The sequence below is a fragment of the Diabrotica undecimpunctata genome, chromosome 7 (genome assembly GCF_040954645.1).
Source record: "Diabrotica undecimpunctata isolate CICGRU chromosome 7, icDiaUnde3, whole genome shotgun sequence".
NCBI classification, from domain to species: domain Eukaryota; kingdom Metazoa; phylum Arthropoda; class Insecta; order Coleoptera; family Chrysomelidae; genus Diabrotica; species Diabrotica undecimpunctata.
The window spans coordinates 134,831,796-134,854,250 of NC_092809.1; the positions used below are offsets into that span (position 1 = coordinate 134,831,796).

At 35.9% G+C, this 22,455-nt stretch overlaps 1 protein-coding gene across 3 annotated transcripts in view; it reads right to left on the bottom strand.

The window, feature by feature from the left end:
- The window catches only part of LOC140445872 (testisin-like), a 169,969-nt gene that overhangs the window by 37,552 nt on the left and 109,962 nt on the right, over window positions 1-22,455 (bottom strand). For 2 of the 3 annotated variants that reach the window (XM_072538275.1, XM_072538276.1), the window contains exon 7: window positions 10,317-10,568. The exons of the other annotated variant lie outside the window; for it this stretch is intronic. In XM_072538275.1, the coding sequence (XP_072394376.1) occupies window positions 10,317-10,568 (252 nt within the window). The remainder of the gene's footprint in view (window positions 1-10,316; window positions 10,569-22,455) is intronic. 3 annotated transcript variants of the gene reach the window in all.

A 22,455-nucleotide genomic window follows, 5' to 3' on the forward strand; every position in this document is an offset into this window, starting at 1 on the left:
CACAAAGAATTTATTTAAAAATCCTTTATAAATGGTATATAATTAAAACACCCAATCGGGCAACATCACAAAACGTTTTCGGAATCTTTATTCCATCATCAGTGTATCCTAAAAATACATAACCACTTTAATTAAAGAAAACATAAAATTTAAAATTTTAACCAAGGTTAATACAAAATGTGGTTAATATTTACTAAGTATACATGTTTTGACCCACTAAATATTTGGGTAAAAACCCGTTTAAAGTTTTTAATTTGAATTTACGTTACATTATTTGATCTTATATGCTATGATGTTTAAATTACAATTGGAATTGGCAAAGTAACACTCCACTCGAGGTTGCTGGTTCTGAGACAAAGTGTCTACGAGGACTTGTTGATAGCAATTGATTGAAATGACAGTAATTATTGTCAATATTGTCATTTCCATCAGATGCTATCACTTTATCTCAGGACCAGCAACCTCCAGTGAAGTGTTACATTGCCTATCAATTCTAATTGTTAGCAAATAAGATCAAATAATGTAACGTAAATTCAAATTATTTTTCCCAAATATTTAATGGCCCAAAACATGTACACTTAGTAAGTATTAACCACATTTTGTTTTAACCTCGGCCAAAATTTTAAATTTCACGTTTTCTTTAATTAAATGGGTTATATATTTTAGGACACACTGATGGTGGAATATATTTATGTAGATTCGGAAAACGTTTTGTGATGTAGTCCGATTGGGTGTTTTAGTTATATACCTTTTATAAAGGATTTTTAAATCATTATTTCATAATATAAAATTTTATTATGAAATAGTATTCATAATTTCTGCCGTTTTTATCATAAGTATATGCAAACACTTTAATCTGTTATGCTTCTTTTTCTAAATTGTCAAAGTCATCTCTTTTATATTTCATACAGAAAGACCAAAGAGGCTTTCACCAAAATCATAAGCAAGTAGGGCACGAAATCAAGCAAAGGATCCGAACTTATTTCACTGAAATTCCAAAAGTTGAATCGCATTACTTAAGAAATCAGACAAGCAGAATATTTATAAGTGGCGAAAAAACGTTAGCAGACCTTCACAGAGACTACGTTTCTCAATCAATCGCACAAGAACGTGAGTATGGAAATTACCACATCTTTAGACATATATTTAATACAGTTTAATATAGGATTCTTCACACCGAAAAAGGATCAGTGTTCACTTTGTGAGTCATACAAAAATGCAAGCGACAAAGAAGTTCTCAGATCTGAATTTGAGAAACATCGACACGAAGTTGAATTAAGTAGAAAAGAAAAGACCAAAGACGCCGCATTAGCAAAATCTGAAGAATGCATAACAGCATGCTTCGATTTACAAGCTGTGTTGCCTACTCCGTGTGGTGAAATATCAAGCTTTTATTATAAGCGACGACTTTCTACATTCAATTTCACAATTTTCGATATCGGAAAAGGACTGGGACATTGTTTTATTTGGTATGAGGGCATTGCTCATCGTGGTTCCAATGAAATTGGAACATGCCTTTTTCAATACCTGCAGGACATAGGAAACGGCACCAACGTGGTGTTCTATTCAGATAATTGTTCCGGACAGAACAAAAATAAGTTTATACTCGCCTTATACGTATACGCAGTGCATACATTTAATATACCTAAAATAACACATAAATTTCTGATTACTGGACATTCCCAGAACGAGGGAGATAACGTGCATTCCTTCATTGAAAAACAACGAAAGCGAGTTCTTAAAGGAGGTCCTATTTATGTACCAGCCCAATGGGTGACCGTTATCCAGTCAGCTAAGAAAAATGGACCACCATTCAAAATAAATGAAATGTGCACTGATGGATTTTATGACCTTAAACACTTATGTTCAATGATTGGCAACAATTTCAACATTGATGAAGACGGAAACAAAATCACATGGAATGATATTAAAGTTTTGGAGGTAGAAAAGAACAGGCCATTTTCCTTCAAAGTGAAGACTAGTTTTGAAGGACCCTTCAAAACAATAAACCTGCGTCGCCGATTAAGGGTTCAGTTTACTGAACTAGAAAACTTAGAACTAAAGGCAGCATATGATACTGCACCAGGTATCACTGCAGTTAAAAAGAGAGATCTCTTATCTTTATGCGAAACAAATGCAATTAAACCCCAATACTATAATTTTTTTAATAATTTAGTAGTTTTAAATGATTCACCATAATATTAATGACACTTGCGATATAAGTATGTATAATATATTATTGTATTGTCTGATGATACGTTTTCATTTTCTGTGTAGCTTGTAATTTTTATTACATACTGTTTTTTTTTTGTCTGTAATAAAGTTACCATTGATTTGATTATGTGCAATTTTATTATTTCAGTTCAGAGCTATAAGGAATTATTTGTAAAATCTACCAAATATCAAACATTTTTTTAAAACGTATTATTTGGGATTAAAGCCCCTTAAAATTGATTATTTTTATTTCCAAAAATTTTGGTTTAACATTTAATATCTTAAGAGTAAAAAATTTTTTAGTGTTAAAATATTTTTAAATTCCCATTATCTCAGAAAGATATTATTTGCAGTTAATGCTCCATAGTTTTGAAGGTGCGATATCAGGTTTTGAATCAATAATTAGAGAGTAAAATTTCGCTTTCTTTAATTTGTTCACTCTTATGAGTTGCAAATCTATTCAATACAATAGAAATAAATTCATTACATATTGTAGGGATAAATATTTTATTATACCAATCTTGAAGTTAGATTGAACTCGATAAATATTCGTATATAATTACCATTATTTTCACACAAAATCATTTTTATTACGAAACGTTAAAGTGTAAGAAATAAATTTGATTGTCGCTACCACACGTTAAAGTACTTTCCTTCAATATTTTTTTTTCAATTATTATTTCTAAACACGTGCATAGTAAATATCAATGGAAACAATATATCCATACATTTAATATATCAATATCGCTCACACAGTATTAATACAGCATATTGGCACGTATGTAATATAATCCAGAATATATTACATACTAAAAAATACTATGTCTAAGTAGCCCTTGTCATGATCAATAGCGCCGATATAGGTAGATAAAATTTTGAACACTTATTTTAACTGTTTATTATCCATATAAACGAGTTGTGACTGATATTACAAACTAATTTACTCTGCATAAAGAGACTCTTTAATACCTACAGTTATTAGTACACAAATCTGATTCGAAATATCGTTGAATTGTAATAGTCTGTATATAAAATTAAATTTTTAATGAAAAGTAAATGATAAGCCATTACTTAAGGGGTCAAAAGAAGGAGGCTTCACGAAGATTAAAGTACTAATGAGATCATTGCAATCGGACGTACCCTGGGTAATGATTAACTAATTAATCAGCTAATTATTCAATCACCCGTTCAATATGATTTTTTCAAATCGAACCGTTTAGGACAACCTATTCTAATTATGTTTATAAAATTGAGGGCACATCTAGAGATAAAGAAACTTTACTTCACTAAAACTTATAAGACACATGCGTCTAACACAAATGTGACATATTTCTAGTGCAGATAAAACCATGTGATAAATAGGAAAGTGCTGTCTTTGCCGGCAAAGAAACAAAGAAAAACTCAAAGTGAGAGAGGAAAAAACCAGTTAGCTGAGGGAACCTTTCAACGATGTTAAGCTTGGATCCACCATCTACATATATAACCAAAAATAATGCGACACAAATTTAATTATGAAACTTGGACCAAAAACACTACAATAGCTTCTCCGGATGATGAACAGTTGTATTCAAACTATGCAGATACACAAAATGTGGAGACAATCTATAGTTGTTGCCTTGCTTAAAAATGGCAAAAACTCCAACGACCACAAAAGCTATCTTCCAATATATTTATTTTGTCAGCTTTTCAAAATCCTTCTGCAAATGTTCCTTGATATGATTTCACCGATAATAAAAAAAACTCAAATTAAAATGTAAAGATGCTAATATCATGTACGTCACAAATACTAAATCTTACCAAATACAGCGAAGACAGGTGCGAAAGATATCAGGTATCAATCTAAATGCCACTTACGACACCTTAGATTAAAGGATATTTCTTCAAAAACGATATCTCCTTACAAAATAAACTTACTTGTATTATCCGCGTCTGCCTACACGACAGAAGATTTTTTATATAATTCAATGATAAGAATAGCAGATGGAGAACGCAGAAGAACGGTCTCGCTTGGGGTAGCGTAACAGCATTTACAAAAATTCATACCAGTAGATACTATGACTTTTATTATGTAGGCGATACATCTATTGACGATATTGGGGTAGCGTAATGGCACCTACGCTGTATAATATTTACAAAAATACATACCAGTAGATACTTCGACACAGGGCGAGATCACAAACCTCCTATGCGAAACGGATGACCACTTCCTCGATTTTCTGACAGGCCTTTTTAACACCTTTTACGACAAAGGGGAGATTCCGGAGGAATGGTTTCGATCGACCTTTGTAGCCATACCTAAAACACCAAGTGCAAAACACTGTGATCAACACCGCTTAATAAGCTTGATAAATCACATTACCAAAGTTTTCACCAAAATCATACACAATAGATTATATAACAAATGCGAAGCAAATATATCGGAGTCACAGTTCGGATTCCGAAGCGCATTGGACACAAGAGAGGCGATCTTCAGTCTGCAAGTTTTAATTCAAAGATGCAGAGACATGCACAAGAACGTTCACTTATGCTTCATCGACTTCTCCAAGGCGTTTGACAAGATCAAACATGATAAACTCATGGAAATGCTCAGGAAGATGCATATTGATGGCAAGGATCTGCGCATAATAACCAGTCTCTATTGGAACCAAAGTGCTGAGATAAAGATGGGCAACTTACACAGTGGGAAGATAGATATTAAAAAGGGTGTACGACAGGGATGCGTCCTCTCGCCGCTCCTGTTCAATATATACTCTGAACAAATCTTCAGAGAAGCACTGGGAGAAGTTTCGGAGGGTATCAAAGTAAACGGAGAGGTAATCAATAATATTAGATATGCTGACGACACAGTTATTATCGCAAATGACTGCAACGAGCTTCAAAGACTCATGCAAAGCATACACACAGCAAGTCAAGAATATGGTTTAGAACTCAATACAACCAAAACTAAATGCATGCTCATCAGCAGAACACAACAACCTCCGATGCAATTGACATTAAACAACCGAAAAATAGAACAAGTGGAGACATACACACACATACCTTGGAACCACAGTCAACACAAAATGGGACCAGTCAACAGAAATAAGATCACGAATTGAAAAAGGGCGAAACGCGGTTAACAATATGAAAAAGTGGTTCACAAGCAAAATCTCAATGGAACTAAAATTAAGACTGGTCAAGTGTTATGTCTTCCCGGTCTTGTTCTATGGGGCAGAGGCATGGACCACAACGGAAGCCACCCTGAAGAAACTAGAATCCTTTGAGCTGTGGATATACCGCCGTATTCTTCGGATATCCTGGACAGACCACATCACTAACGTGGAAGTAATGCAGAGAATAGGCAAAAGCAAAGAAATAATCTTCACCGTAAAGAAACGGAAGCTTGAGTACTTCGGACACGTCATGAGGCATACTAAGTACCGGCTGCTACAGTTAATAGTCCAAGGAAGAATCGACAGTAGGAGGGGACCGGGAAGAAGACGACACTCATGGATGCATAACCTGCGACAATGGTTCGGACTAACATCGACCGAACTGTTCAGAGGTGCCGTAAACAAAGTCAAAATAGCCTTGTTAATAGCCAACGTCCGAAACGGATAGGGCAAAGGAAGAAGAAGAAGACACTTCGGTTTTTATTATGTAGACGATACATCTATTGATGCACAACCAAAAACTTGTGTTGCTGAAGTGAAGAAAAATCTAAATGATACCTTAAACACAATAAAAATCTATAATACAAAAATGAATCGCAAAATGTGTTGGTAAGCGCATAACTTAACAACACATGGACCAATCTTAACAATTCTTTTTTAAAAATGTTCCTTGAAGTCTAAGGATGGTTTTTACGGTGAGAAAAATTCGAATAATTTCCGGAAAAACCCTAAAACGGCCCTTTTCTTTTTCCCATACAAATATTTTCTAACTAAATGTAGAGTCAATTTGAACTTTATTGCTATTCAATAAAGTTTATATTAAATTACAAGCACTCACTTTGGTCTAAACAATGTAGGTGTGTTCCTAACGTTGAAAAGTCAATTTTCGCTTTATTGTCTCTGCATAAAGTTCAAATTCAATCAAATGTATGTGTGTGCGCGTTCGTGTGTGTGCGCGATCGTGTGTGTGCGTGTTTGAGTTGAAGGATCTAATGCGTTCACACAAAAGTGGTAATATCGTGAACCCGACCAAATTGAAAAATCAAAAAATGTAAGAGATATAGATTTGATTGGCCTCGCAATATTCTTTCTTTTGTTTTAGTTTCGGAACGCGACATAAATTGCATTAGTTTTCACGTCGTTGCATCTGTCAAACAAACCTCGTTAAAAAGCGTTTATTATCTTTAATAATTAATTTATTATCTTTAATAATTAATTTATTATCTTTAATAATTAATTTATTATTAATTTTATACACTCTATACACATACAGCATTGTTTTTGTTAATGTAAAATGGTTTTACCAATGGTTTTGGTAAAAGTTAAAAAAAAACTAAAACGTAGTGTTATATCCTCTTTGATTATATTCTCTTTTACAGACAAAGTAGAGATTTCACAGACAAGAATAACCTGTCAATTTGCCAGTGTACATTGGTGTATACACACGTGTTGCTTTTCTTGGATTTTCTGTTACCTTATCTACTTAGTTGTCTTTTGTCAAATTTATAAACGAAACAAATTCTCCAGTTTTCTTTGATTTATTTTTGATTGATTGTTTTATATTGTGTTTTGTGCAAAGTGTTTTAATACCTGTGATTAATAATTATTAAGTATATTCGGTGTGCCTCCAATAAGACGAAGTAATTTAGGTATAAGAACCCGAAATGTTACAAACCAAACTAATTACCGATCTAATCATACTGCACAACAACGTGACGACCGATATGAACGTGAAAGAATTCGTATATCACGAACGCGGGAAGCGAGAGCGAGAGATTCAACTAATTATCTCGCTAATTTCAATTACGATTTTTCAATTGACTACAGTAACTACCAATGTGTTACTATTGGATCTATGAACTTGGTTTGCTCTCATTGTAAGGCATTGGAATACAAAAATGAAGCCAATGGATGATTTTGTTGCGCAAATGTAAAAAGTGAAATTGATACCAGTGGATCCACCACTAGAGCCATTGTACTCATTGGTTTCAGGATTAGGACCAGATTTCATACACTTTTTCTCAAATATCCAACAATATAACAATTGCTTTCAAATGGCGTCATTTGAGGCAACAAACGTAGTACGGGAAAATTTCATGCCAACTTTTAAGTTATATATTATAGCAGTTAATCATTCAAAAGGTGTTTCCAGATGTTGTTCAAAAATTACAGAAACCATGATTGGTTTAGCTAACGGGCTATATTGGCTGCAAAAAAACATAGATGTAAATGAATTAAATTTCAAAATTCAAGAACAAATTACAGGCGAATTGAGGATATATAAATCAGATGATTCGGCTACTAACCAAGATGATGTCGTCAACTATCCGCCTATATTTTTAAACTCGCTGGATTTACCAGGATTGTCACCTCACAATCTTCAATTAAAGGTTGGATCGGTAGTTATAATGTTGCGAAATATCAACCAACCGCGTCTTTGCAACGCTACAGGATTAGCGATAAAAAAATTGTTGAACAACGTGATAGAAGCAACTATACTGAAAGAAAAGTATAAAGAAGAAGATGTTTTGATACCACGCATACCAATGATTCCCACTGATGTATCATTTGTACTTAAACGACTACAGTTTCCAATGCGGCTTGCTTTTACTATGACCATAAATAAGTCCCAAGGGCAATCATTAGGTGTTTGTGGTATAAATATAGAAAACCCATGTTTCTCACATGGTCAATTGTATGTTGCCTGTTCCCGTGTTGGAAAACCATCAGATTTGTTTGTATATTCACCAGGTAATCAAAAAAAACATTGTATATCATAAAGCACTACAATAAAAATAAAACAGATTTTTGTTAGTAATTATGATTCACTTGATTTAGAATAAAGCGATTCCTGAAAATACTTATATACGTTTTATTTCATTATTCTTTATTGCATCGGTTATTAACCCTAAGTTAATAATAATAATAATAAATAATTAATTATCTCTATGTTTTATCATTAAAACATCCACTTTATAAATATTTGTCGCCTTTAGGTTCCCACTATCCCTTTAGATTATTTTTCAATCAGGTTTGAACCCTAAGTTTCCCTCTTATCCCAGTCGGGATTTTTAGTGGGTCCAAAAGGGCCAAAGTTCGTGGAAGCGAAGATAATTAGGTCACCCGAGCTGACCCTCACACATCGCCCTATCATTATGGTGACGGTTCTGTTCAGGAGAAATAAAGAAATAAACGGCCACATTCCAAATCTATTTGACAGAATGAAGTCCGTCGGGTCTGCTAGTATATTATAAATTAATTTTTAGCCAAACCCTAGAAAAACTCAGGTGTTCTACTTCAATTTTCCGAACAACGACGCTTTCACATAACTGAACATCCAATAGTGACATACAATTATACAATTATGTAAATACCTTGAAGATAGTTTGTATCGCACGTTGTCATTCATACAACATTGTTTAAAACTAAAAGACAAACTGAGTACCAGAAATAATATTCTCCGCATGCTTGTCAGTTGAAAATGGGGAGCATTTCCTTTCACCCTTAAGATGTACACGCTTGCACTCTATGCTTCTGCTGCCGAACATACCTCGCCAGTCTGGGTGATACCGACACATCTTTGACACGTAGATTAAACTATAAATTAGTCAGCCAAATTTGGATATAAAAACTTCACATCAATGCATAAGCTCTACCCTATCGTAGTTTTCAATCCACCCAATATCCGAAGAAAACTAGCTAGAGAACGAAAGAAACAAAGTCTAGATTCGCAAGATCCACTCTCCGAATACCAGCCTATTTTAAGACGACTAAAATCAAGGAAAAACACATGCCAAAGGTACAAGATTCATCACACCTCCTTAGTTGTCTTATACTAGGGAAAGCTTGGACAGAACACGATCTACTGCACGCAATTGACTTTGTCATTTAAACGCTCTTTTCTGAAAGAACAATATTTAATTATTTGAACTGAACATATAAAGTACAGTCAGTAAGCTATTGCTTACAAAGATCGTTGCAAATTTGATACAAACTTAACTTATACTGATTACTTATTACTCCTAAATAGGAGATAAATCATTCAGAAGTATGTAGTATTGGTTATTAATACCTATTCTTGTTAGATCAATTAAGCATTCTTTCTTTTTTGAGCGCTACTACCGAGTTAACACAAAAATATCTATTTTAGCACTTAACCATATTTATTTTAAGATAACCTTCCATCCAGATATCATATGGAGTTCACAAATAAGACCAGAAGTAAAATAATAAAAAAGCTATATACAAGATATCGTAGAACAATGGATAAAATAAACGCAATTCTTATTAATCGGATTCTTACATAAAACGTATAAAGACATACTCAAGTTAACAAAATATATTACGAAATATCCACATAATATGAAAAAAAAAACATCTAATTCGGCAATGAAATAATAAAATTATGTTAAACAAAAAAAAATAACATTTTTAAAAATACAGAGACAATAAAATTTTCTAAGCAAGTGAACATTCCATTAAATAATAAACCCAAGGTCTTTTGTACCTATACACCTTTTTTTAAAGAAGCACGTAGCTACTAAAAAAACATGAGAGCAGGTAGTTAGAACGCTGATATAAACCATCGCAAAGTTGTTAAACTATCAGAGCCTACTTAAACCGATAAACGTATTGTTCGAATATATATTGAAAAAGATCTGAACGACCCCACAAAATTTTTAAAAATTATGAAGCTCTGTATGTTAACGAATAGACAGAACAAATATTAGGGAATGGTCAAGTGAGCTCCGTATATCGGTGTCCACTTGACCACGGAGCTCACTTAAACCTAAAGTTTATCATGGGCGGAGTCCACTTTATGCCGTATATATATATATATATATATATATATATATACATATATGTACTTAAGGAATACTAGTACAATATAAATATCCAAAATAAGTTTTTGTCATACATAATGTTACTCAATTCATTATTTTTGCTTACTTGCGCATAGCGTTTCAGTGAACCACCGGGTGCAGGTCAGAAAACCTGAATAATCTGACAATAGCCAGGAATCATCCTCATCGCTACGATTGATAATAGTCATGTTTGCTCGTTTTCCTCTTAAAATATGCGTCAAACTTTCTTGGGCGAAGCCTGTTATAATCGCTGTTTTAGTGACCAGAGAATAGACATCTGTGTTGTCTTTCCATAGACATACTGGACTTAGGACATTTGAAAATTGTACTGGACGGTCTGAAATATAAATTAAAACATAAAATATATTTTATAGCTGTGAATGCCAAAACCGGAACTGTTCTGAACCCTTGACGGCAGAACGAAGAGTACTGGTGAGCCGCCGAGCACCGAATGGATCAATTGAAAGGCCAAGTGGAAGAAGGTGTTATGTAACATTATTTATTTTAAACTTAGTTTTGTCATGCAAGAATGTTTTAAGTACCTATTTATCATAAATCGTTATTACTTTAACTCTATTTAGCATATTAACGGCAATACACAAACGCATAAGGTGTTAGGTACAGTAAAATTATTAATAGATACTGGAATAAGGAGTCATGGGCACATAACGCCTTTTTCCATTCATAAGCTACCTAGTTTATTACACATCGCAAATGACAACACTGCTTCCTCCTTTCATCAAATGATGTCTCCAGGTCATAATAAACGTTAAGTGCAACAGAACACAACAGAAGTATTCGTGCATAGATATGTAATATACTGAAGGTACTATAGATAAGTAATATGCTATTCGCGTCATTTCTCTACTAAATTCAGTCGACTGTCGAGGAGTAATTTTTAACATAATATCTCTCGCTCAGAAGGTATAAAAATATGTCTCAACGCGGCAAAAGGTTGGTTGAAAAGGCGCAAGCACAATATACTGATTTAAATTATTCTTCAAATACCAGTTATGGCAATGAAATAGAAGGTGCGTATTTGTTAATTATTATTAAAAGTAAACAAAAGTAATTATTGTACAAAACGAAATTTAATTTTTAGTTGATACTCAACACATATTACCTGATAAAGAACAGATTTCCGATTTACCAATGACACATATGTATGCATCAGGTGGCGTTGAATATATTTCCAGTGAAGGAGTGCCAAAAGGGGTGAAAATGGTGCCAAAGTCCACGAATGAAGAAGATAGAGATTTGAGTTCTTCAAATATTAACAATGAAAATAAGATGGAAGGTAATTATTTTTTATTAGTGTGAAAGCATGAATTATTCAAGTTTTAATACTTAAGTTTTAATACTTTGAGTTCTAATACTGGTACTTTTTAGTTGACACTCAACAAATGTTTGATGATGGTTGGATTCTACATTCACCTGCGTCATGTTTATTTGAATCAAGTGGCAGTGAATACGTTCCAGGTGAAGAGGAATCTAGTGATGAAGGTGCCAGTGTAAAATCAGCAAGTATTGAAGTAAGTAGCCGGGAAAATACTAAGCAGGGAGTGGAAAACCTTGAAGCAGAAGCAAATATTACAAGCCTAAGCTTAGAAGAGGCCAGTTCAATGAATAATCTTCAGACATTATCTGTAGAGGCAACAAACACCGCTGAAAATATAAACATTTTAATACTAGCATAACGACAAAAGGGACAAAAAGAATTAAAAGTTTTCCAATCAAAATAAAAACTAGCCAGCTTAGGGTAAGAAATTCCGATGCATGGAAAAGAAGAAAGGCGTTACTTGCTAGAGAACAAGGCAAAGCCTACACATCCAGCACAGGTAAAATTGTACAAGAAAAAATAGCTCGTTTAGAAAATCTGTGTACGGAACAGTGCAGACTAAAATGCAGAAGTAAATTTAAGGATGAAGAAAGAAAATCAATATTAAATAATTTTTTTGCACTTGATATTAATGGAAAAAATTCTCCCTTATTTAAAAGTATTATTCCTAAACCGATAGCACGCATCAGAAAACATGCAATAAAACACAAATTTGTATCTTATCGATATACTGTTGTATTCAATAACGTAGAAATTTTTGTGTGCAATAAATCATTGTGTTCGTTATATCAAATAGGGATGAAAAAGTTAGATGTCATTAAAGGCAAGCTAGCCACTGGAGCATTAGCTCCATCTCTCGATAAACGTGGTCGACAATGTAATAGGCCAAACAAATTAAATGATCTTGTGAAACAGGAGATAATGAATCATATTTTAGTATTCCCTGCAGAAGTCCCACTACTCACGCACCAGTAACCCCAACAAAAAATATCTGCCACCTAATCTTAATATGTCAATCATGTACCGATTGTACGCTGCCAAATGCAAGGAAAAACAAAAACCCAAAATGTATTTTACAAAAAAATCATCATAAGTCAAAGTTTTTCCTACAGAATTTAATTTATCGTTTAGCCATCCACAGAGCGATACATGCAGTATTTGTGATTCAGGACAAGCTAGTGAAGAGCACCACGAGAATATTAAGATAGGATTCAACTTGATGAGTAATGACCGCACTAAAACAAAAAATGATAATACTGTGTGTTACATTACAATGGATTTGCAGCAAACTATGCCTTTTCCAAAGATAACAACAGCAAAAGCTTTTTATTTGGGCCAAATATGGTTGTATAACTTGAGTATTCATGTTGTGACAGTAAATAGACAAAGATCTGTTATTCAAACATGGACAGAGGATGTAGCAGGTAGAGGTAGTTCTGCTAAAAAACATTTAGTAACATGGTCGGACTTTTGCGGTGGTCAAAATAAAAATTTTAATTTGATTATTTTGTATCAGTTAATGATAGTTCGAGGTTATTTTGACCAAATAGATCATAAATTTCCTGAAGTCGGCCACACGCATTTGGACCCTGATCAAGGTTCAACAGTACCGGAAAATAATTAAATCTGCCATTGGTAAGAATTGTATGTTTAATGATATGGAAACCTATTTTCGTGACCTTGATAAATTAGGTACTGAGCTTGGCCTGATAAACAAAAAAAAATTTACTTAATCAAAAGCTTCGCTTTAGAGATGGCATTAAGTGGATTCGAATCGATGAATTTGGAAGCTACCTATACAAAGAGTCGTATGATGAATATACTCAATTTCATAAGGTTTCTATATTTAAGAATAAAGGTACTCACAAAAAATGTCCACTTTTCTAGAATTTTAGAGAAGACTGGAAATATATCGGACAAAAAAAATGCTGATATTGTTACTCAGTTGCCATATATTCAGAAGAACATCGTGGATATTACGAAAGTGTGATTCGTGAATATGAACAAAACAAAAATGCTCCAATACCACAAAAAGTTCAACGAAAATAGTAATATGTTTTGTAAACATTTTGTTTTATTATTTCAACAATAATCTCAATATTTTACTGATTTCGTGAATAAATAAATGATTTATGTTGTAGTTAACTCTTTATTTCGGTAAACAATCTATTCCTTTTGGTATTTGGTAATAATAAAAGGTGTTATTTACATTGTTTTAAGAAAAAAGGGAAAACTGATAATATTAAGAGACTTAATATACATATACTACAAACTGATTACTTATGTCCTAACATAAACCCTATTGTCCAATATCAAATCTTCAGAATTCATATCCGAAATTGGACAGTATAATTTTATCACCCAGTAGACCGAATGGATCTATTTGTTATTAAATACACACACGTAGTTAATTAGGTTACATACACATTTGGTCAATTATCAATAATAATTTGGACATCAGTCAAAAGTACTGACAAAGTTAAACAATTTACATAAATTAAATACACATATCACGCTAGGTACGCGAAAATATTGACCCAATTAGAATTTATATAAAACTAATATCTCTTGACTAGAGAAGCATTCAATCAATATTCACTCAACGAACTTGATAGTCTTCAACGATCAACTTCATCAGTCTCTACTCAAAGTAATCCCGGGTCAACACCCATAGTGTAGGTACGTCTCAACAATAAACTCTGCTACTATTATTTGATGTTTCCATTACAACAGAACGAACATCTTCACTGAGCCAACGAAGGGATTTTGTTCATGGTCCTATCGAGAAACAGAATACTTCAAGGAAGTTTGAGAGAGCCTATACAGTCCACGCCAGCAACACCCTCAGTAGCAAAGAGAGACCACTAGACCCGGGAGAACGAGAGCAGTACCAAAGCCGAGAGCCATACTAGAGCCGAGAGCAGTACCAAAGCCGAGAGCCATACCAGAGCCGAGAGCAGTACCAAAGCCGAGAGCCATACTAGAACCGAGAGCAGTACCAAAGCCGAGAGCCATACTAGAGCCGAGAGCGGTACCAGAGCCGAGAGCAGTACCAAAGCCGAGAGCCATACTAGAGCCGAGAGCAGTACCAAAGCCGAGAGCCATACTAGAGCCGAGAGCAGTACCAAAGCCGAGAGCCATACTGGAACCGAGAGCAGTACCAAAGCCGAGAGCCATACTAGAGCCGAGAGCAGTACCAAAGCCGAGAGCCATATTAGAGCCGAGAGCAGTACCAAAGCTGAGAGCCATACTAAAGCCGCAGAGCAGCCAAAGGACAGGACCGATTGCAGAACCCACCAGAAGCGAGGGATCCTCAACGTCTAAGAACACAAAAAACCGTAAGTTTTTGAATAATTACAAAATCTTCCAACTTTTACAATATTACAATTTAACAATTTAGAACAACAATCTCCACTCTATCAATCGTATAATAATGTACTTTAGAATGTATACCATTTAAATAATACAGAGAATTGATAAAACAAAAATAAACGTCATTCACAACTATAATTAACTAAACAGTAATTTTGTATGACAATTTGAAAAAAGAAACGTTCATACATATAGCTTGCTTTTAATTACAATTAAATACCTTATTTCGAAAAATTAAAATAATTACGTAGCAAATAATTTTGATATATATCATTGTGAGAGTGTGTCGTTTACATCTTGACCTACCTCAGTACAAAATAATAGCACAGCAGGCAAGGTCAAACTCATATTTCGCTAAATTGCACATTCCGATAGAAAAGAAAGTGTTATAGTACAGGTATACTTATTTAATAAATAACGTACATTTCGTATTGTCTAATATATTTACCGCTGAATGTAAAAATTTATAAAAATAATCATGGAAAGTCTATACGTTAAGCAAGCGGAAATAGGAACAGAAATAGCGAAACTCGTTTCAAATACAAAAAAGGATTCCCAATCTCGGAAAAATCAACAATACATCCGGGATAGACAGGAAAAATTAGAAGAATATTGGGCAAAATTTTTAAATAACCACGAAAAGCTGCTAGAAGGGGGTATAATGAAAGAAAAATATTTTGAAACAAAATACTATGATCAGGTATTTAAGACATACATTGAGGGGAAAACCCTGTTGGAAGAATATGGAAGGGTGCTGAAAAGAGGAAAAGCACCGAAAGTAAAGGAGATACAGATAAGAAAACAAAGAATCGAGGAATTATTACGGCCAGAAAATGAACAAGACTTGCAGGAGGATGAAGAATTGCAGTCAGAGTTAAGAGAATACATGGAAAAGGTGAATACACTAATGATTGAAGCAGCAGTAAATGAGGAACTGGACTCTACAGATAATGGAGAAGTAGAGAGAATAAATCATCTAAAGAGGAAAGTCAGGGAAGTTTTAAAGAAAATAAGGCCAGGAATGCAACGGCCAGAAAGCACACAGAGGAGGGACGGTGTGACATTGCCGCAGGTAAAAATCCCTGTGTATGAAGGCAGATATGAAACGTGGAGAACTTTCCACGATCTGTTTACTAAAGTAATACATGAAAACGACCAGTTATCAAACGCAGAAAAAATGCAGTACCTAAAAACTCAAGTAAGAGGGGAAGCCAACAGAATGATACAACACTTAAACATATCCGAGGCCAACTACGAAGTGGCCTGGAACATGCTAAAAGATAGGTATGAGAACCCAAGGATGATATTGTTTAAATTAATAGACAGGATGCTACTAGCGCAGGAAGTAAAGGAATCTTCTGCTAGAGCATTGAAATCACTACATGACACCTTCCACGAAAGTCTGGAAGCCATAGGAGGGTTAGGAACAGACACGGAAGCGTGGAGCCCATTGATAGCCCGAATTATCATAACGAAATGGGACAATGAAACTAGGAGGCTGTACGAAAACCACATTGGAGACAGTAGAGAGATACCGACGTACAAATCGACACAAACATTCTTACAGCGAAGATTTCAGACACTGGAACTGCTGGAGTCAGAAAAAAGACAAGAGAAGCAAGGAGGATCTCTTAGGAAACCAAGAACACATTGCGTGATATGCAACGGAGATCACGGAGTACCGAACTGCAGATAATTTCAGGAACTCAATGTAAGAGACCGGAACAGGATGATAAAAGAAAAAGGATTGTGTACAAACTGCCTAGCACATAAAAAAGAAAAACAATGTTATTCACAATATAGGTGCAGACACTGTGGCGGAGACCACCACCATATGTTGCATTATGAAAAAGGAAACACAAGCAACAAAAGAAACTCCAATGAAACGAAACGAGAACAAACACAAGAAAGAAATGGAAGAGATTCAAACAATAGAAGAAACGGGTACCAAGCTGATAGGTACAGAGGAGGAAATAATAATCCATACAACGCCAGAGAACAAAATAACGGAAGGCGAGAAAATACACAAGATACCAATGGGCCTAGGAATAGCAACGACCAACAAAGAGGGCAGAATTCAGTAAACTGTGCAAGCCATAAGGAAGGTGAAGCATTACTAGCGACAGCTGTGATACGCATAAGAGATGCGAAAGGAGATTCACACATAATGAGAGCACTAATCGACCAAGGGTCACAATGCGCATTTATAACGGAACAAGCTGCGACGACGCTAGGAACAACAAGGAAGCGCATACAGGCGACCATATCCGGGATAGGCTCGTCAGGAGAAAAAACAGCCAACTGGAGTATGAAACTTTTAATCGAAACTCATTACGAAAGTGACTTCGAGATGGAAATAGAAGCACTAGTACTACCGAAGATAACAAGGAATTTACCGGAAAAGGATATAATTCTACCGGACTATAACGAGAAAAATGCAATGCTGGCAGATCCAAGATATTACAAGGTAGGGAAGATAGACTTACTACTAGGAGTAAAAGAATACAGTTACATATTGACAGAAGGGATGCACAGAATAAGTAATGGACTCCTGAGTCAAAACACCAAACTAGGATGGATAGTTTCGGGAATAGCACCAGAAAGGGAGAATATAAAAGCAGAAGTATGCTGTATGATATCAAGACAAGAAATGGACGTACAAATAAAGAACTTCTGGGAATTAGAAGAAGTAAATCAGGATACAAGTTTCTCAGTGGAAGAACAAGAATGTGAAGAACTGTATCGACAGACTGTAAAAATGAATGAAGAAGGGAGATACGAAGTAAACATTCCGTTTAGGGAAGACGTCGCAAAGTTAGGAGAATCTAAACAGCAAGCATTTGCCAGATTGATGCAACTAGAAAGGAAGTTTGCAAAAGACAAACAGTTAGAAGCGAATTACAGACAATTCATGGAAGATTATGAAAACCAAGATCATATGGTAATAGCAGAAAACCAGGGAGATGGGTACTACTTACCTCATCATCCAGTGAGAAAAGAGGACAGTACTACAACGAAAATAAGAGCCGTGTTTGATGCATCAAGCAAAAGCTCATCGGCAGTAAGCCTGAATGATATTATGCACACAGGGCCGAAATTACAACAAGACTTGACAAATATACTATTACGATGGAGATCCAATAAGGTAGCATACTCAGCGGATCTGGAAAAAATGTTTAGACAAATCAGAATGGCAGAAGAAGACCAAAAATATCAAAAAATTTTGTGGAGAAAGGACACAAAGGACCACATACAAGAGTATAACTTAACGACGGTGACATACGGCACGGCCGCAGCACCCTTTTTAGCGTTAAGAACAATACAACAATTACAAGAAGACGAAGGAGCGAGGTTCCCGTTGGCATCGAAAATTGTAAAAGAAAACATGTATGTAGACGATATACTAGGAGGAGCTGAGACAGTGCAGGAAGCAGAAACAGCCCAAAAGGAATTAATACAACTGTTCAGAAAAGGAGGTTTCACTCTTAGAAAATGGTTGAGCAACGAAGAAAAAATAATGGAGAACGTACCGGAGGATATGAGGAACGTAGACTCGAAGGCATTCAAACAAGAAGAAGTACGGAAAACGTTAGGAATACACTGGTCACCTAAAGAGGATATAATCACATTCAAAATAGGGATAACGACGGCAAAGAAAATAACGAAAAGACACGTACTGTCAGAAGTAGCAAAACTATACGACCCACTGGGATGGATAGCACCTGTAGTAATTCAGGCGAAAATGTTCATACAGGAATTATGGGAGCAAAAGACCAGTTGGGATAAAGAATTAACTAGCAACCAACATAGCAGGTGGAATACATACCAGGCGCAATTAGTAAATCTGGAGAAAATAACATTGCCCAGGTGGAACAACTTAAGCAAGATAAACAGAGTAGAACTACATGGATTTGCAGATGCGTCTATGAAAGGATATGGAGCGGTTATCTACTCAAGGGTATTAGGCCCAGAAATTAAAACGAATCTAATGATAGCAAAATCGAAAGTCGCACCATTGAAAGGGAAAACGACGTTACCGAGGCTCGAGCTGTGTGCCGCGGTACTACTAGCAAATTTAATGAAGAAAACCCTACAAGCATTGAACAGGGAAAACATTGAGGTATATGCATGGTCGGACTCAACGATAACCCTGGCTTGGATAAGGGGATCATCAAAAGGTGGAAAATGTTCGTCGCCAACAGAGTAGAGGAAATAAGACGCGTTATAGGACCGAAAAATTGGCATAAGGTAGATACAAAAGAAAATCCAGCGGACATCCTCTCACGTGGAAGTACCGCATCAGAATTACTAGAAGCAGAGCTATGGTGGAAGGGACCAACTTGGCTGACTAGTAACAAAACTTTAACGCAGGAATCAGAAGAAATACCAGAGACAAATGAGGAGGAAGTCAAAACGAAAATAACGGTGCACACGACAACGATAAAGGAGGACATATGCGAGAGATTCTCAAATTTAGAAAGAATGAGAAGAGTACTTTCATATTGTAGGAGATTTGCAGACAAATGCAGAAAAAAGAAGGACAATGGACAAAGTCAGCTTACAGTCCAAGAATTAGAGGAAACGCTATTAAAGGTGATAAAGCACACACAGCACGCCTACTTCAAACAAGAAATAAATAAGCTGGAGAAGAAACAGCAATTAGACAAGAAAAATAAATTAGCGTCATTGGTACCATTCCTGGATAGACAAGGAATTCTAAGAGTCACCGGAAGACTGAGACACACGAATCTAAAGTACGGAGAAAAACATCCGATAATTTTGCCAAAGGATAGTGCATTAACAAAGTTACTTATAACAGATAGTCACGCAAGAAATCTACATAGCGGATTACAACAAACACTACAGTACATAAAAAGGAAATACTGGATAATCAACGGCAGAAGAACCGTGAAAGATCATCTAGCAAAATGTTTAAGGTGCAGGAGGTATAAAAGCCAAGCAGCACAACAATTAATGGGAGATCTACCGAAAGACAGAGTGAACCCGAGTCATCCCTTTACTAACACAGGGATAGATTATGCCGGGCCAATAAAAATAAGTACCACGAGAGGCAGAGGACAGAGGAGCTATAAGGGCTACATCTCAGTATTTGTGTGTCTGTCAACGAAGGCAGTACACCTTGAGGTAGTAAGCGATATGTCTACGGATGCATTCATCGCAGCGTTCAAGAGATTTACGGCACGCAGAGGACAGTGCAACAACGTATACAGCGATAACGGAACCACATTCGTAGGAACAGCAAATTTGTTGAAAAAAGAAAATCAAAAAATAGATGACGAGATAAAACAAGGATTACTGGCACTAGGTACCCAGTGGCATGTCATACCTGCATATGCACCACATTTCGGAGGATTATGGGAGAGCGCAGTGCGAATAATGAAATATCACTTGAAAAGAATCATCGGGGAAACAGTTCTAACATATGAAGAATTGAGTACGGTGCTGGCACAAATAGAAGCATGTATGAACTCGAGACCATTATGTGGGTCATCAGAAGACCCTGAAGGGAAAATAGCCCTGACACCAGCTCACTTCCTTATAGGTAGAGAAATTATATCACCAAATCGGGAAGAAGAGCTTACGACTTATTTGAAGATGCCGACGAGGTGGAGATTAGTGGAGAAAATAAAAAGAGACTTCTGGAAAATTTGGAATATTATTAAACAGGAATACCTGCACCAATTACAACAGAGAAATAGATGGCATAAGGCGCACCCTAACATAAAAGAAGAAGAAATAGTTATAATTAAAGAAGAGGATACACCTCCAGGCAGATGGCCATTAGCGAGGGTAACAGAAACACACCCTGGAGCGGAGGGATTAACCAGAGTAGTAACAGTGAGAAAGGCAAACGGAAAACTGACTAAAAGACCCATACATAAGCTAATACGACTGGAAGAAGAGAAACAGGAAAAGCCGAAAAAGGCAGCAGCACTAAGATGGAAGAAAATACTAGTAGCTATAATGTTTTTAACGATGTTAAAACCCATAAAGGCAGAACCGTATAAAATATATAATCCGGTACCAGGATTTTTCACAGAAGACCTTGGAGAGGTCGTCATAGACCGGGGAACATTTCGAATAAAGGTGTTACTCTAAAAAGGAAGAATTCGAACAGAGCACCAACTAATAGGAAATATGATACAAGGCGTACGAGAACTGTGTCATGAGATAAAAATCGTGAATTGTAAGGATATAATAGAGAAATTGGAGGAAGGACAAAGAAAGGCGGAGTCAGTAAGCGAGGGGTTGACATTAGATAATAACCAAAAGGAGCTAATAAAGGAATCACAGCACCAGGCGAAGATAATGTTAGAAACAATAACATCAATCAATCACACAGAGAACAGGATAAACGAGCAAATGAACAAGTTTAACAAAGCACTAATCACAGGTCTACAAGAAATATCTAAAGGACTTAACGAAGTAGAAGATAAAGCACAAAAACTAGAAACCGAATATAGCACGTTACGAATACAAACGATAGCATTACAAGTTATGGACTTCATAAACGAATATACTCAATTTTACGAGGGAATATTAAACCTTCACTATAACCACGGACACTTCATTGATATAGTGAAACCGGGTGAAATAACCAAATTAATAGGGAAAGCAGGGCAGATACTGCCTCAAGGGGTCGAAATACGACGACAACCCATTATAGAAACAGAAGTCAGTCATGACGACAGATATATAACAGTCATCGGCTACTTCATAGTGACAGGGAAAAATAAGTACAGCATGCTCAAAGTCACGGCCATACCACTTAACGTTGAGGGGTCGGTGTTGCGCACATTTGTCGCCCCAAGGAATCTACTGGTCGTAGATTATAACACACTGCACTACTTCGAATTGACCACGGAAGATAGAGAAATGTGCTTACTGTTGACAAAGGCGCAGATAGCGTGCTCACCAACGGCTATAAGAAACATGGATACCCAACCAAACTGCATACTAGAAGAAATTTATGAGCGATCTAAGAATAGCACATGTCCAGTGGTAGCCAGGACAATACAGACAGCTCAATGGAGTAAGATGGGTACTCCCAACCTCTGGCTAGTTATCACGCCAGTCACGATACACATATCCATTATTTGCGATGGAAATCGGAGCGAAAGAGTACTGGAACGAGTCACATTCCTGAAGCTTTCACCCAAATGTATCGCCCAAACGAAAAATATTACATTACTCCCCACTAGCAGTGGGGTGGACAGAGCAGTGACGAGTTACCTGAAGTCGCCAATCACTCCCGTGGCCCAACTGGTGGCGAGGACACCCCGCAAGTTTAACACGCCTCTAAACACCTACCTTGACATACCAGGAGGAGAGCTACGTCATGTGTTACTTGAGGAGGAGAGTCTGGAACAAGAAATGACGCATACGCAGTGGCGATCGATTCACGAATCTAATTGGCATTATTTTGTGGCCACCGGGATCATTACTATAATGGTAATAATTGGGATACTCACGTTATGGAAGTACCATCCTG